Genomic DNA, 14544 nt, shown 5'->3' with positions numbered 1-14544 from the left:
TTTGGTCAGGGGATTTCGCTTCTTCCTAGTTAAAGTTTATTTATTATTGTCACAAGTAGGCTTACATCAACACTGCAATGAAGTTATTGTGAAAATCTCCACACTCTGGCACCTGTTCGGGTACACTGAGGGAGAATTTAGCATGGCCATTGCACCTAACTAGCATGTCTTTCGGACTGTGGGAGGAAACTGGAGCACCCGGAGGAAACGCATGCAGACACAGGGAGAAGTGCAGACTCTGCACAGTGACCCAAGCCGGGAATTGAACCCAGGTCCCTGGCGCTGTGTGGCAGCAGTACTAATCACTGTGCCACCGTATGGCATGAATCTGAAGTGGATGTGATTACTTAACCAGACATGGCAGCAAACAGTGAGGAAGCAGTCTCCCATGCAAAAATATAAACCCACAGTTCCAACAGCACCAACTCAGCAAGAGAACAAAAGAAAAACAAAGTAATTTTGTCCATGGAATTTAAGAACTTATCTCAAAGAATGAAAGAGACTGTCTCAATTTGCCTTTCTGCATTGCCCCCAAAAGCTCTCACTACATAAAGCAAATGGAGCAAAATAAGCAGATTTCTGCAGTTGGGATTGTATAATTTTAGGCAGGATGAATTTGTTTTAATAATAAACTTCACGCAGCTGCATCGCAGAAACACGAGGTCCTGTTGTAGTGTCAGCCAATACATGTACCTGGCAAATTTATTACAGCATTGATGAGAATGGTCTGCCCTGAAAGTGTTCTCCACGCTTCTATCCATGTCTTTAAAGTTGCTTGGTGGATGGAACAGCTTAAGGGGAATGTTAACAGCACCGGGGACCCAGGTTCAATTCCCAGCTTGGGTCACTGTCTGTGTGGAGTTTGCATGTGGAACACCGTGTCTGTGTGGGTTTCCTCCGGGTGCTCCGGTTTCCTTCCACGGTCCAAAGATGTGCAGGTTAGGTGCATGAGCACCTAATTCTCCCTCAGTGTACCCGTACAGGCACCAGAGTGTGGCGACTGAGGGATTTTCATTGCAGTGTTAAATAAATAAACGAAAACAGGTGAACCCACAGGCAGAAAAGGAGATGAAGTATCTTCACTGATTGCTAGAACATTAAAGTGAGACGTCTATAGGTTGACAGTAACATACAGCAATTTTCGCTCCAGACGTGTGAATTGACTTCAAATGTCTGATGCAAATTACAGAAACTTTATTCCTGCATCAAGCAGAGCCAAACTATGTTACCAAAAATAACTGCTCTGGCAACTTGTAAAACAAATTGGGGCAAGAAGTGACTGCGTAGGCCTACTGGATGATAAAACTTCACTAATGCACAGGGCAGAGGAATAAAATAGTAGGGAACCTTTATGAAACTGCTGTCAACACTGAGGTGGGGACAAATACACCGTACAAAGTTTATTACAACGTGACGGCAAAACAGCAGCAAAGGCTGTGGCTTCAAGAGCTCAATTCATCCACTTCCTTAAATTTCGTATTCTTTGTGTAGACTGCCCAAATATGAGAAATAAATCATGACTTACATTTGGATGAGGGACTTGTCATACAGCACTCCCTCAGGAACCAGCATGATCTCATACTCTTCTTTAGTCACTTGGTGGAAAGCATGGTTTTCCAACATGCTCGCGATCAGGCTACTCACGTGTGGCAACACGATTGCTGAAGCAAGGGCAGACAAGGAGCCCACGGCATTCATAACCGCCTAGGAAGCAAGAGAAAGTCAAATCCAACCAGAACCAATTAGCTGATAGCTCAACTACTCAATAGGATTTATGGGTTGGTAACCAGTTTTATTTCCTAATTATATTCCTGCAAACCCACTTCTTTTGCTCCCCTGAATTGGTGGCCTTCTTGGGACCAAGTTCCAAATTCCTTCCCTAAGCCTCTGTGTCACTACCTCCTGCTTCTCCTTTAAGGTTCTGTTTAAAACCTACCTCTCTGACCAGTGTGTCACCTGTCCTAACACCTCCTTTGGCGCAGTATCAACTTTCACATTACTGATATTGTGAAGCACCAAGGGATGTTAAACTTGTTCAATGAGCGGGTCATGTGATGTAAGCACAGCAGCAGCTGCTGCCTTTTCATGAGCTCTGGTGCTACTCACCTTGCGATCCATTTTTTAAAAATCGTGGTGCACAACCCATAATTATTTGATCCTGAAGTGTACAATCTGCACTATGTTCCTGGAGGATGCTGGCTAAAGTTTGGTGATGGGGAGCTGAGTTAAGTCAAGAAAATCCTTGTCTGATTGAGGCCGCCGGAGACAGTCAGGGTGGGGCCCTGTTCGCGGTGACGGTTTTGCTGGTGAGTGGGCCTACATTTCGGCGGTACCACAGGCATTGAGGTGATGGTCGCCACTGAGAGTGAAGTTGTGGACGATGGTCCCGGCTCCACGGCACAGATTTTTGGGGCTCACCATTGATGAACTGTAAGATGTCCTAAAGAGAATGGGTGAAGCGGAGAAGAGAATCCTGTCAATAGGGCAGTTTCCTCAGTGGTGGCTCACCTTCAATCCTTGAAAATCCTGCTACATGATATGTCAAATATCCTGATTGATTCAGGGTGATAGGGCTGGAGAAGGAGTCGCCCATGAGGTACTGTGGATGAATTCTTGGTTGAATTTGAGAACCAGCTGCCATGCTTTCACAATCCCAATTTGAAGACTCGGGCATTTTGAGTTCAATGGAGCAAATTGTATCCATTCTTTGAGGCCTGGGGTTGGTCGAAGACTTAGACCACTGGTCTCGTGTTGTCTTCTCCATGAATACAGAGGACAAGGGCTGGAAGCTGCCGGAAGCAATGGTCTTTACCACCCACCAGGGCCTAGGTTTCTCTTTAGCGGGGCTTCGCGACGACGACGACGACATGGTGAAGGAGCAAAGGCTTCGCTGATGGATCATGGATGCTTTTGAACAATCCTGTCATGGTCTTTTCAAGCTCCGTGGATGGCTATGTTATCCTGCAGTTCATCATTGACTCTGAACTTTGCTCCCTTGTGATTGCACTCCTGATTTTATGTTATTACCTTTTATCCTGACATGGGCATATGGTATGTGAGCAGAGGCGTTTATCACCTGTTACACTGCGAAAATCTGGATTGACCATTTTTTCCCTTTCATGGTATTTGTCCAACGGCGTGCGTCAATGGTGGAATGGGGGAGGCCTGAGCTGAACGTGCATTGCTGTTTGCATTCAATCTTGGTTTTGATGTATGGTACCGGGGGAACGGGGTGGGTAAGGGGGTCGCCCACCCTGCTTCTGTCCCTGTGTCAAATTCCAATTCTTGGGTTTCAATGTTTGCAACACGGAAATATTTCCTTGTTTGGGGATTGTTTGTGGAGTCTTCTTCTTTCTAATGTGAGCATGCTGAGTTGGTTGTATGACATGAGGGTTGTGAGATCGTCACCTGTTTTTTTTAATGTGCTGTAATCCTTGCATTTACACTTTGGTACCTTTCACTATTTGTGGATAAGTAGCACCACAGCATGGTGGTGGGTAAGTGGTTTGGTATAGAGGTGGTTGGTATGGCCTTATAAATGCTCATTGTGGGTGAGGAAAATCCCCCTGCTGGGGTCCCATTTTTTTTGTACTTTGTTATTTTGGGATTAATGAATCCTTGTTAGTCTCCTATGAAGATACAGACATAATGTATCCTGGAAAAGACTGAGTTCTTGTCGTTCGTGCCTCTGGTGTTGTTGGAGTAGGGGGAAATATGTACAGGTGCACGCCCGGGCGTGGTCAGCTAATCCTTGGATATTTAACCTTTCTTGGGTTGGTCTCCTATATTTACTTGGCTGCGCACGTAGTGACAGAGGTTACTTGATGACTTAGCTCATGGAATGTACGGTGAGCATATCATCCTGTTTCTCGGGTTTCCTTGAGGGGAACAGGGTGGAATTTCATTGATGGCAGGGCCTCTGGAGTGTCTAGAAACAGGGTAGTTTGCATTGTTCAATATATAAGAGTGAAATGAGCATCCTTGGCTTGTCAGCCCTTATTCTAGTGTGTCGAATAGCATGGAAAAAATTTGTCAATGCCTACGTCGAAGATTTCAGTGAGTTTGATGGGAGAATATTCAATTGCATATGAAAATTGAAATAAGGGATTGAAATTCTCCACTTGCACTCTTCCCAAGTGGCGGTGGAAGAAAGAAGAAGGAACTATGAAAATTTAGATCGGAAATTCACAAATTATTTTTTGTGGAATTACTTAAAAGTTTCTAATCGCCCTCGTATGATGAAAGTACTCAGGGAAAATCCATGGCTCTGAAATTGCACACAATGTGACAGAAGAGCCAGCCTTGACTGCCAAACAACCTTTATCTCTTTCATGCCCTACCCATTGGTCAATATTCTTGTGGCTAATCCCATTTCAATACATTCAGTTAATCTAACAAGGTGGTGAACATTCACTGTCTGTCTATTACAAGGAATTCAGACAACAAAACAGCCGTGCTGTCTGACCTGGCTTTTGACTGACTGTGAAGTGACACTGGGCAGGATGTCAGTCAGATGCTTTTTAATGAACTCGGAAGGGTCCAACTTCAGTCTCAGGAGAATGGTTGACCACAGACCTGCTTGTGCAGCCTCTGCAAAAACAATAAAGGTACAATCAGGGCCAGGCAAGAGAAGCTGCAAAGAGCTGGAAATTATACAGCCTAACTTATTTCACCTTCATGTTAAGTGCAATTCTACATACTATACTCCAAATCTAGTTGTGTTTAAGTACAGACAACGTGGCAACATAACCTACTCTGCTCTCCATTTTCAGATCACAGCTCTACACCCAGCAGAAAAGAACATATTTTTGTGAATAATGCAGGGAATTCCAACAAAGAGCCATACATAGGGATGTGTTCAGGTAGATGATTAGCCATGATCTAATTGAATGGTGGAGAATGGGCCAAATGGTCTACTCCTGCTCCTATGTTATTAGCCATCCTAACCTTGTTCATTGGTTGCGTTATTGAAGTCCCTGCAGACTACAATTAATTATCACTGACAATTTTACTTTATTTTTAAATTAATGAAATTTTAACTTCTACATATTTGAATGGTCTCCCTGCATCTGCGTGGATTTCCTCTCTGTGCTCCGGTTTCCTTCCATAACCCAAAGATGTGCGGGTTAGGTTGATTGGTGAGCCTGGGGGTAATAGTTGGTTCAGATTTGATGGGCTAAATAGTCTCCTTGCACTGTAGGGATTCTATGATAATGCTCTATATGTTAATCCTATGTGCAAGTCCCAATCATTTATTTCACTCTCTAACATTTGATTAAAAGTGAAAGATAACCTTTTGCAGTTTACTTCCTGGTTCGCTGTCTGAGAGAATATTTCAAGGCAATTGGCTGCTTATCCTGCCCAATGACACTGTCGCTCCTGGAGGCCTGGAGATCCCATGACTTGACTCCAGATTCAAACTAACATTGGGAAAAGGGAAACTCATGCCACAGAGATCACTAGATTTTTGTGGGCAGAATTCTTGGATCGCTGAAGAATCATTTTGACTTGAAAAGTTAACACTGTTTCTCTTGCCAGAGATGTTACCAGACCTGCTGAGTTTTTCCAGCAGTTTTCTGTTTTGATTCCGTTTTCCATATCTTTGTTCTACCACTAAAAATGCTAAAAGAATTGCTGGGATAGATAGACTTATTAAAATGATCTAGAAAACATTCTAACATTAAGTCTGATTTTATTTCTCATACATTTATATGGGGTGGTGTGATGTTAATTGCACATCAATGAATGTTTAACTCTATTCAGATGGCTATTCATTGGGGACTCGTGCTCGTAAAAACAGATCGTATATAAATGGAGCAGGTTGAAAGAGGAGCTCATTTTTGTTAAAAGGTATAGAATGTGTGTCACTGTAAATAAAAGCTAGTAAGTGAATAAAAACTAAGTGGCTATTTCAATCAAATGTAGCCAAGAAAATCCAATTTACACATTTTCCTGTGGGGTGGGGAGCCAAATTATTTGGTTTTCTCATCAATGCACTCAAGTGATTTTTGGTTTGTTATTTTGTGAGATTTATGGGGCAGACTGGCTTTCTGAACAAAACCAGCGAGAATGCCAAACAGTTCAGGACTTACAATTATCCAATCAAAATGTACAAACGTACTTTAGATACATGGGTTTAGACTAATAGAAGGCTGTGCAGACATTACATGTCAAACTACTTTGAATATCTCTGTACTTTTCCATTGCTTGAGTGATGAAGCATTAATTTCTCTTGTGAAGGTTAAACAAACAAGGTAAAATGAATTAAAATTCCCAATGCCATGAAAAAAACCTCAACAGGACAGTACTTGGAATGGCTCGAAGAACTGGCCACCAGGATTTCAATATCTTTTTTTGACTGGGTGGGGTTATGAACTTTCACCCTCAAACACATTTGAGATCCAAGGAGTAATAAACATGTGAGTCACCACAACAAACAAATTTGGCACAGAAGTGAGGCTAAAAATAGTGACTACATTGAGTTTTAATTAAACTTGCTCCTTGGTTATTCTGCTAAGACGAGTTATCAGGAGAAAATAGTTATAGAGCAGATCCATCAGTGAGGTACAGAAAAGAGAATGGTTAGCCTGGTAAAAGTGTTCCTACAATTTGTCCACTGGATGATGACTGGTTACTGTCAAGAGGCACTTTTTTCACTGTGGTTTAGAAAGCTGTCGGTAACTTAATAAAACATAAGATAAAGACTTCATGGTGGCACAGTGCTTAGAACTGCTGCCTCACAGCACCAAGGACCCGGGTTCAATTCCAGCCTTGAGTGACTGTGTGGAGTTTGCACATTCTCCCAGTGTCTGTATGGGTTTCCTCCGGGTGCTCTGGTTTCCTCCCACAGTCCAAAGATGAGCAGGTCCGGTGGATTGGCCATGCTAAATTGCCCCTTAATGTCCAAAGCTATGTAGATTAGGTAAATATGCGGAGTTACGATGGGCAGGCAGGCGGGGGGGTTTGTGTTAGATGTTCTTTGGGAGAGTCCTTCTACACTGTAGCGATTCTATGTTTCTGCTGACAGGATAGGACAGGCATAATGGGGCAAATATTTTAAATTACAAAAGCAATTAAAAAGAACATTAGAAACAAATTCTTTGAACAAGTGTGGTTAAACTCCGAATTCCCTGCCAGAAACCACTGTTGAACAACATCTACAAATACTCTAGGAGGGTATTAGATAGTTGGTGAAAAAGAGCATTGTTCGAAGATAGGAATTAGAATGCGTGGCTCTTAGAATAAATTCTGGCACATACTTGTTGGACCAAATAGGAACAAAGAAACAAAGCAGCAATTCTACTATACATTAGCTACTTACTAAACAATTTACGACATATTTTAATGCTCAGAAACACAGTAATGTGCAGCTGAGGCAGTAATTTTGAATGCTGCATTTTTCTATATTTGGGAAGACTGTTGATTGTGCTTGCATTCCACTTACATGCAGATTAAGTTTTAAGCGTTAAAACAAACGACATCCTTTCAAATAAGTGCAATTTAATGCCTCTTTTACCTATGGAAGGGTGATGTGCCACAAACACGATTTTTCTCGCCAATTTCTCAGCCTCGCTGACATCGTTCTCCAATCCTGGGATACTTGTTATCACACACAACGCTTCTAGCAGCACCCGAGGTGGGATATAGGATTTCCCAGCTTCTGTTGGTTCACCTGACTCAGTCACTAATGCTTCCAGAGGCATCACCTAGTGGAAGGACAATATTGTTTTGATTTGTGGTTTAACGCAGCAAAATAAAAGGTTAGTACTCCTTTACTAGCACATAAACAACTCACTATAGACTAATGACAAACTAAATGTAGACATAGCGATGATAGTATAATAGCGACTCTCACACAAAGAGCTTTACAGGACTGTCTTCACTGCTCCTTAATCATTCAGTGAAGAGAACAGCCAGTGGATCAAAGAGGATACACCTCATCAAATATCTGTTACCTGAAGACCCAGATCCAGGCATCCTCAGATTACAATATAAAAATGATCACACTGCAACAAAAACCCATAAAATGAAAATCTGCTTATGGGAATTTCATATGATTACGGAGGTGTGTTGATGTCAGATACTGAATTTCAATTTCTAGGGGTATAAAGACCCAGGTTCGATTCCTGGCTTGGGTCACTGTCTGTGCGAAGTTTGCACGCTCTCCCCTTGTCTGCGTGGCTTTCCTCCGGGTGCTCCGGTTTCCTCCCACAGTCCGAAAGACGTGCTGGTTAGGTGCACTGGTCACACTAAATTCTCCCTCAGTGTACCCGAACAGGCGCCAAAGTGTGGTGACTAGGGGATTTTCACAGTAACTTCATTGCTGTGTCAATGTAAGCCTACTTGTGACACTAATAAATAAACTTAAAAAAACATATATTTATATTCTATTCTAAACAAAGGAGAAAAGAATGAATGTCCAGCTCCATCTTTTATCCTGCACCACATATAATCATAAATCTATTAACATTTAAAATACTTCAAAAATCTGGGATGAGGGGGTTATCTTACGAGAAAAGGTTGAACCTGTATCAATTTGCAGTTTAGAAGAATGAGAGGTGATCTTACTGAAATATATAAAATCCTGAGGGGGCCTTGACAGGGTGAATGCTGAAAGGATATATCCGGTTGTCAGAGATATTAAAACTAGGGATCACAGTTTAAAAATAAAGTGTCTTCTCTTGAAGAATTTTTTTCTCTCAGAAGGTCACGAATCTGTGCAACTTTCTTCCCCAGACAGCGGTGGAGGCAGGGTCATTGACTATAAGAAAGAAAATAAGGGTGGCACAGTGGTTAGCACTGCTGCCTCACAACACCAAGGATCCAGGTTCAATTCCAGCCTCGGGTCACACTCTGTGTGGAGTTTGCACTTTCCCCGTGTCTGCTTGGGTTTCCTCCAAGTGCTCTGGTTTCCTCCTACAGTCCAAAGATGTGTGGGTTAGGTTGATTGGCCGTGCTTAATTGACCCTGGTGTCAGGGGGATTAGCAGGGTAAATCTGTGGGGTTACGGGAATAGTACTTGGGTGAGATTTTGGTCGGTACAGACTCGATGGGCCAAATGGCCTCCTTCTGTACTATTGGGATTCTATGAAGATTCTTGATTGAGAAGGCATTCCATGGTAGGAAGGAAAGTGGAGTTTCAAATCAGCCATAATCTTACTGAATGGCAGAGCAGGTTCGAGGGGCCAAATGGCTTCCACTCTTGCTCATAATTCATATGTTTGGTCATCCCAGCACAATGTGTAGGATTAATAGAGTGGTATTTTCTTTTGACTTTTTACTGTGCACTTCGTTCAAAATTGTTGAAATAAGTGCACACCAATTTAACCATGTGAATTGCTTACTCGCTAAAAGAAACGACAGACCTTGTGGGTGTTCAGAATGATTTGGAGCTCATCCAGTAGCCCATATGCGAGCTTAACACCACCCAGAGACGAGAGCAACTTCCTGACTGTCTGCTGAGCCTGTTTCCGAACTCGCCACGTTTTACACAGCAGCACAACCACCAGGGCTTTGTGATACATCCTGTAAATAGCAAAGATCACATAATTTGCAGTGAAAGGATGTGTCAACCAGCATGTTAACACACTCAGAACTGATCTTAGAAACAACTATGACACAAGGAGCAAGTTACTATATAAATTTACGAGTTGGGTAAAAAGGTCCATGTTAATCATAAAGTTCATCTCAAGGACATTTTCTTGAAATTAAAGTGGAGCGAGGAAACAATTAATCATTATGAAGATTGAAATTGTATCTATAAGGATCTTCAACAGATCACTGCAGAGGCTACAGAGTCCACTGAAGGGGATAAGGCCTTTTTTTTAAACCATCCCTGTTCAAGCAAGATCACATCCCCCTCCACATTATGTCTGCTAGGGTTTAGAGAAAGTTTAGATGTTCTGGACATCAAGGCATTGGTAAGACCACACCCGGAGTATTGTGCACAGTTTTGGTCCTTATTTGAGGAAAGATGCAGTGGCATTGGAGGCAGTTCAGAGGATGTTCACTAGATTGATTCCAGAGATGAGGGGTTTGTCGTATGAAGAGAGATTGAACAGTTTAGGCCTATACTCTCTGGAATTTAGAAGAATGAGGGGAGATCAAATTGAAGTATGCATGATGATAAAAGGGATGGATAAAGCAGACGTGGATTGGATGCTTCCGCTGGTGGGGCATTCTAGGACGAGAGTTCATAGTCTTAGGATAAGGGGTAGCAAATATAAAACAAGAGTTGAGGATTCACAACCCTTCTCCCAAAGGGTGTGAATCTGTGGAATTCGCTACCCCAAAGTGTTGTGGATGCTGGGACAATGAGTAAATTTGAGGAGTTAGACAGATTTTTAATTGGTAATGGGGTTGAAGGGTTATGGGGAGAAAGTAGGAAAATGGGGATGAGGGGCATATCAGCCATGATCGAATGATGGAGCAGACTGGATGGGCCAAATGGCCTAATTCTGCTGCTCTTACTTATGAACATCTGTGTAGAAAGGCTCATTAACTTACTGACCAGCTATAAACATGCAGGGAGCTCATTTGGTGAACACAGAAAAATGCAACATGTGAAAGTAAAACTAATACGCACTGGCCCTTGATTTCTGGAAGGTCCAAAAGCAGTCGCTCAGTGAGTTGCAACACTGTGCAAAGAGCTGTGGAAAAAAAGAGAAATAAAGTAGAACCAAATATAGAGGGAAAAATATTTATCTCTCCCTCTCCCTCTCCCCTAACCAAATTTCACAGACACAAAGTCCAGAGATGAGAAACCCATTTATTCCAAGTCACCAAAAGTCCCACCTCTGGCACATTTATCCACTCATCTGATCTCTTTTATCTTGATTAGTAGGCTTGTTTAAATATTTATCATTGAATAAATAGATCCTAAATTCACTACTCATGAATTTTAATTTGTACTTGGGCCCTATTTTCATTGGGTATTTTGGGATAAGATAAATTGTTATGTTACTTACACCAATAAATAAGATGCATCTCAGGCTCGGTGCAAACCTGGCAAATGGAGTTTAATGTGGGGAAGTGCGAAGTCATGCACTTCAGTTGGAGGAATCAAAAGGCAGATTATTATCTAAATAGAGAGAGACTGCAGGTGAGTGAAGTACAGAGGGATCTAGGTGTTCTAGTGCATGAATCACAAAAAGCTATCAGGCAGGTCCAACAAGTAGTTAAAAAAGCAAACAGTACTTTGGCCTTTATTGCAAAAGGGTTGAAGTTTAAAAAAAGGGAGATTTTGTTATAATTATACAGGGTGTTGGTGAAGCCTCACCTGGAATACTGCGTACAGTTTTGGTCCTCTTACATAAAAGAGGATATAGTAACATTGGAGGCAGTCCAAAGGAGTTTCACCAGGCTAATTCCTGGGATGAGAGGGTTGTCCTATCAAGAGAGACTCAATAGTCTGGGTCTATATTCCTTGGAGTTTAGAAGAGTGAGGTGTGACCTTATTCAAACATACAAGATCCCGAGGGAGCTCGACAGGGTGGATGGTGAGATGTTTTCACTAGCGGGAGAGTCTCGAACAAGGGGACATAGCTACAAGATAAAGGGCCGGTCATTTAAAACTGAGGTGCGTAGAAATTTCTTCTCGCCAAGGGTGGTGAATCCCTGGAATTCTCTGACCCGAAGAGTGGTGAAGGCTGGATCATTGGAAGTATTCAAAGTGGAGGTGGATAAATATTTGACAGATCTAGGAATAGAGGGCTATGGGGAAATGGCACAGAAAAGCAGTTGAGGCCGGCATAGATGAGCCATGATTGTATTGAATGGTGGGGCAGGCGTGAAGTGCCTGGTAGCCTGCTCCTAATTCTATTTCTTGTGTTTTTGTTCTTCTGCATTCTTCCTCAACCATCCATTTTGAAAAAAGGGCTATAAAGTTTAAACTTCAGTCACCTCTTTTTTGGCTCATTCCCATTAAACAAGGAATCAGCCTTCTTTCTGTTTCCTCTCCCTTTTCCATTGCACGTGCTTTTTGGCTTAATGAAAACCAAGCAGTCTTTTTAAGCACAACCGTATAAAAGCATCGTTAAGGTAGCAAGAGCTTCTGTAGCCTTAGATTCCACTTTCCTGGCCATACATCCGATACTCCACTATCTTTTCAAATGGGCTTGCCACACATCTATCTACCATGGCTCCCAGATCCTTTTCTAAGTCTTCCTATGCTGATTGAATTCTGTGCACTGTGCATCGCATGTATTTTCAAACTATCAAGAATATTCCAAATTTACATCACTGTTAGATTGCACGTCTAAATCAAAATCTATCAAAACATTGAATGTGTTCAAGAGGCGGCTACAAATAGCACTTGGGGTGAACGGGATCAATGGTTACGGGGAGAAAGGGTTAGGCTATTAAATTAGGCGATCAGTCATGATCATGATGAATGACGGAGCAGGCTCGAAAGGTTGAATGGCCTCCTCCTATCTTCTATGTTTCTATGCATGTGCAATGCATCTCATTAATGCATAGGTTCTTTTGCAAATCTGTTTTGCATCCTTAGTCTCTACTGCTCTCTTCATGATTGGAAATCAGTAAATTGGATCAGCTTACATCTAGTTTGACAATGCAGATCATTGTAAAGCCCAAGCATTGCCCCTTGTGAGCCTCCACGATACCTGCCTGTAGTTTTGTCATTACATCTCTCAGTCATCAGTTTAGTTGATTTATTAATTAGTCTAATGTCTGCTCTACAATCACTATCTTTTTACTTAATCAGAAATATCACGTGGAAATTTCAGAGTCTAAAGTCATGGCGAGTTCTGTTGTCTACTTCATCTGATATTCTCAAAGTCGAGGCAGCAAGTCAAGCCGGAACTTCTTTCTCTTAACTCCATGCTAGCTCTCTTTAATTGAGTAGCTACTCCTACATCATGCCTATTAGAATATATTTTAATTATTTTATGTTAAGACCATTGGACATTCTAAACACAGGAAGTGTTTGCCAGATTCTCCTCCTGCAGAAACTCACCGACACCTCCCAATTCTTACTTAATGCTCACCAGTTCCCTGGAACCTCTTTCCATTACTCTCCCCAAAGTGTGCAGGTATCAGACCGCACTCCAATTCTATAGGTTTTTTACACTAGCAATCTTTTTCATCCCGGTTACATAGGTAACTTTGCAGGCATATACTACAAACCCTCTAAGGAGGTGCCCCATACCTGTGTGAAGCATCTTAGGATGATTTGCTACACCACAAATAAGTTTTTTTAAAGTTTATTTCTTAGTGTCACAAGTAGGTTTACATTAACACTGCAATGAAGTTACTGTGTAAATCCCCCTGTTGCCACACTCCGGCGCCTGTTTGAGTACACCGAGGAAGAATTTAGCATGACAGACAGTGACCCAAGCTGGGGATTGAACTCGGGTCCCTGGCTCCGTGAGGCAGCAGTGCTAACCACTGTGCCACTTTGCCGCCACTGGTTTCATGCAATGCAATGGAACAGGAAAACAAGTACAGCCCCGTTATAACAGAGACAATTCTGCTGTTGCAAAGCCATCTTGCTTTTATTGAACTATAATTTATGCAGCCGGTCTTTTAATTGTGCTATTTATCGCAGTGGTTTGGGGAGAGCCACTTTGCTGTCAGCTCACACGAGTACAGGCTGGCTACATTATGGCACCACAGTAAATACTGAGGCAGAGCTGCATCTGATGACAGCTCTACATTCAATTGGCACAAGCAACAAATTTTTAATACTGTTTAGTAAAACGAAACATTATGGTGGAAGCAACTAACAATATTCATTATAATTTGCATGCACTCACCATCCTCGGAAGCGAGAGAGAGGAATTTCTCTGAGGTAAAGAACTGTTTCTTTTCATCTAAAAGTAATGGCCAGAAAGCTGTCAACTTGGACTCTGAAAATAAAGTGAAACCAACATAAAATCATTGAGTTCTAACTTAGAAGTTGTGTCCTCCGACAATTGTCTTGAAGTTCATTTTCCTGTCAAACTAAGTGCTGAGTTGAAAATCTCCAACTGCTGGGCTGGGTTAGCAAGAGGGAGAAATAAATCCCCTTCTATTTCACAATAAAATTGGGGTTGTGTAGTCACACAGTTAACCTCCTCTCTTTACCTGACCTTTAGCTCTGTGACCACTCAGTACAAATAAGTGTGTTACGAAACAAACAGATTTTTAAAAAAATCACCTGAAGTGATGACAGAAGCACAACTATTGCATGAAAAGCCATAATGTGTCGTTACAGCAATGGATTTCACTCCCAGCTTCTTCTAATTAGGCATAGTGACAGTCAACACATTTAAGGTGAATAAAGTTTCAAGAATATCTATATATGTAACCAGTCTCTAGAAAGTAGCAATCAAAAGTATGCATCAACCTCCTCTTTTGTTTTAATCAATGGCCCTATAATGAAGGCTTGCATATCCACAGATAAGTGGAGACTGACAACAGCTTGCATGATTGCACAAAACGCGGGTCTCCGATTCCCCCCGGATCTCGGGGCGGGCTCCAGCCCAGTAGTGCTCACGTGTTGTCACCTCGCAGACAGACAGACATAAAAGATCCATTTGAACA

At 42.0% G+C, this 14544-nt stretch overlaps 1 protein-coding gene across 2 annotated transcripts in view; it reads right to left on the bottom strand.

Annotated features, from left to right (window-relative positions):
* The window catches only part of gcn1 (GCN1 activator of EIF2AK4), a 143140-nt gene that overhangs the window by 87762 nt on the left and 40834 nt on the right, over positions 1-14544 (bottom strand). For both annotated transcript variants that reach the window (XM_078226837.1, XM_078226838.1), the window contains exons 16-21: positions 13776-13868; positions 10586-10649; positions 9366-9525; positions 7517-7706; positions 4466-4590; positions 1526-1704 (exon numbers count right to left, since the gene is read on the bottom strand). In XM_078226837.1, coding sequence (XP_078082963.1) covers positions 1526-1704; positions 4466-4590; positions 7517-7706; positions 9366-9525; positions 10586-10649; positions 13776-13868 — 811 coding nt within the window. The remainder of the gene's footprint in view (positions 1-1525; positions 1705-4465; positions 4591-7516; positions 7707-9365; positions 9526-10585; positions 10650-13775; positions 13869-14544) is intronic.

The sequence above is a fragment of the Mustelus asterias genome, chromosome 13 (assembly GCF_964213995.1).
Source record: "Mustelus asterias chromosome 13, sMusAst1.hap1.1, whole genome shotgun sequence".
NCBI classification, from domain to species: domain Eukaryota; kingdom Metazoa; phylum Chordata; class Chondrichthyes; order Carcharhiniformes; family Triakidae; genus Mustelus; species Mustelus asterias.
Note: the sequence above shows the minus strand (reverse complement) of the source record. Positions and strands in the feature narration are given on the sequence as shown.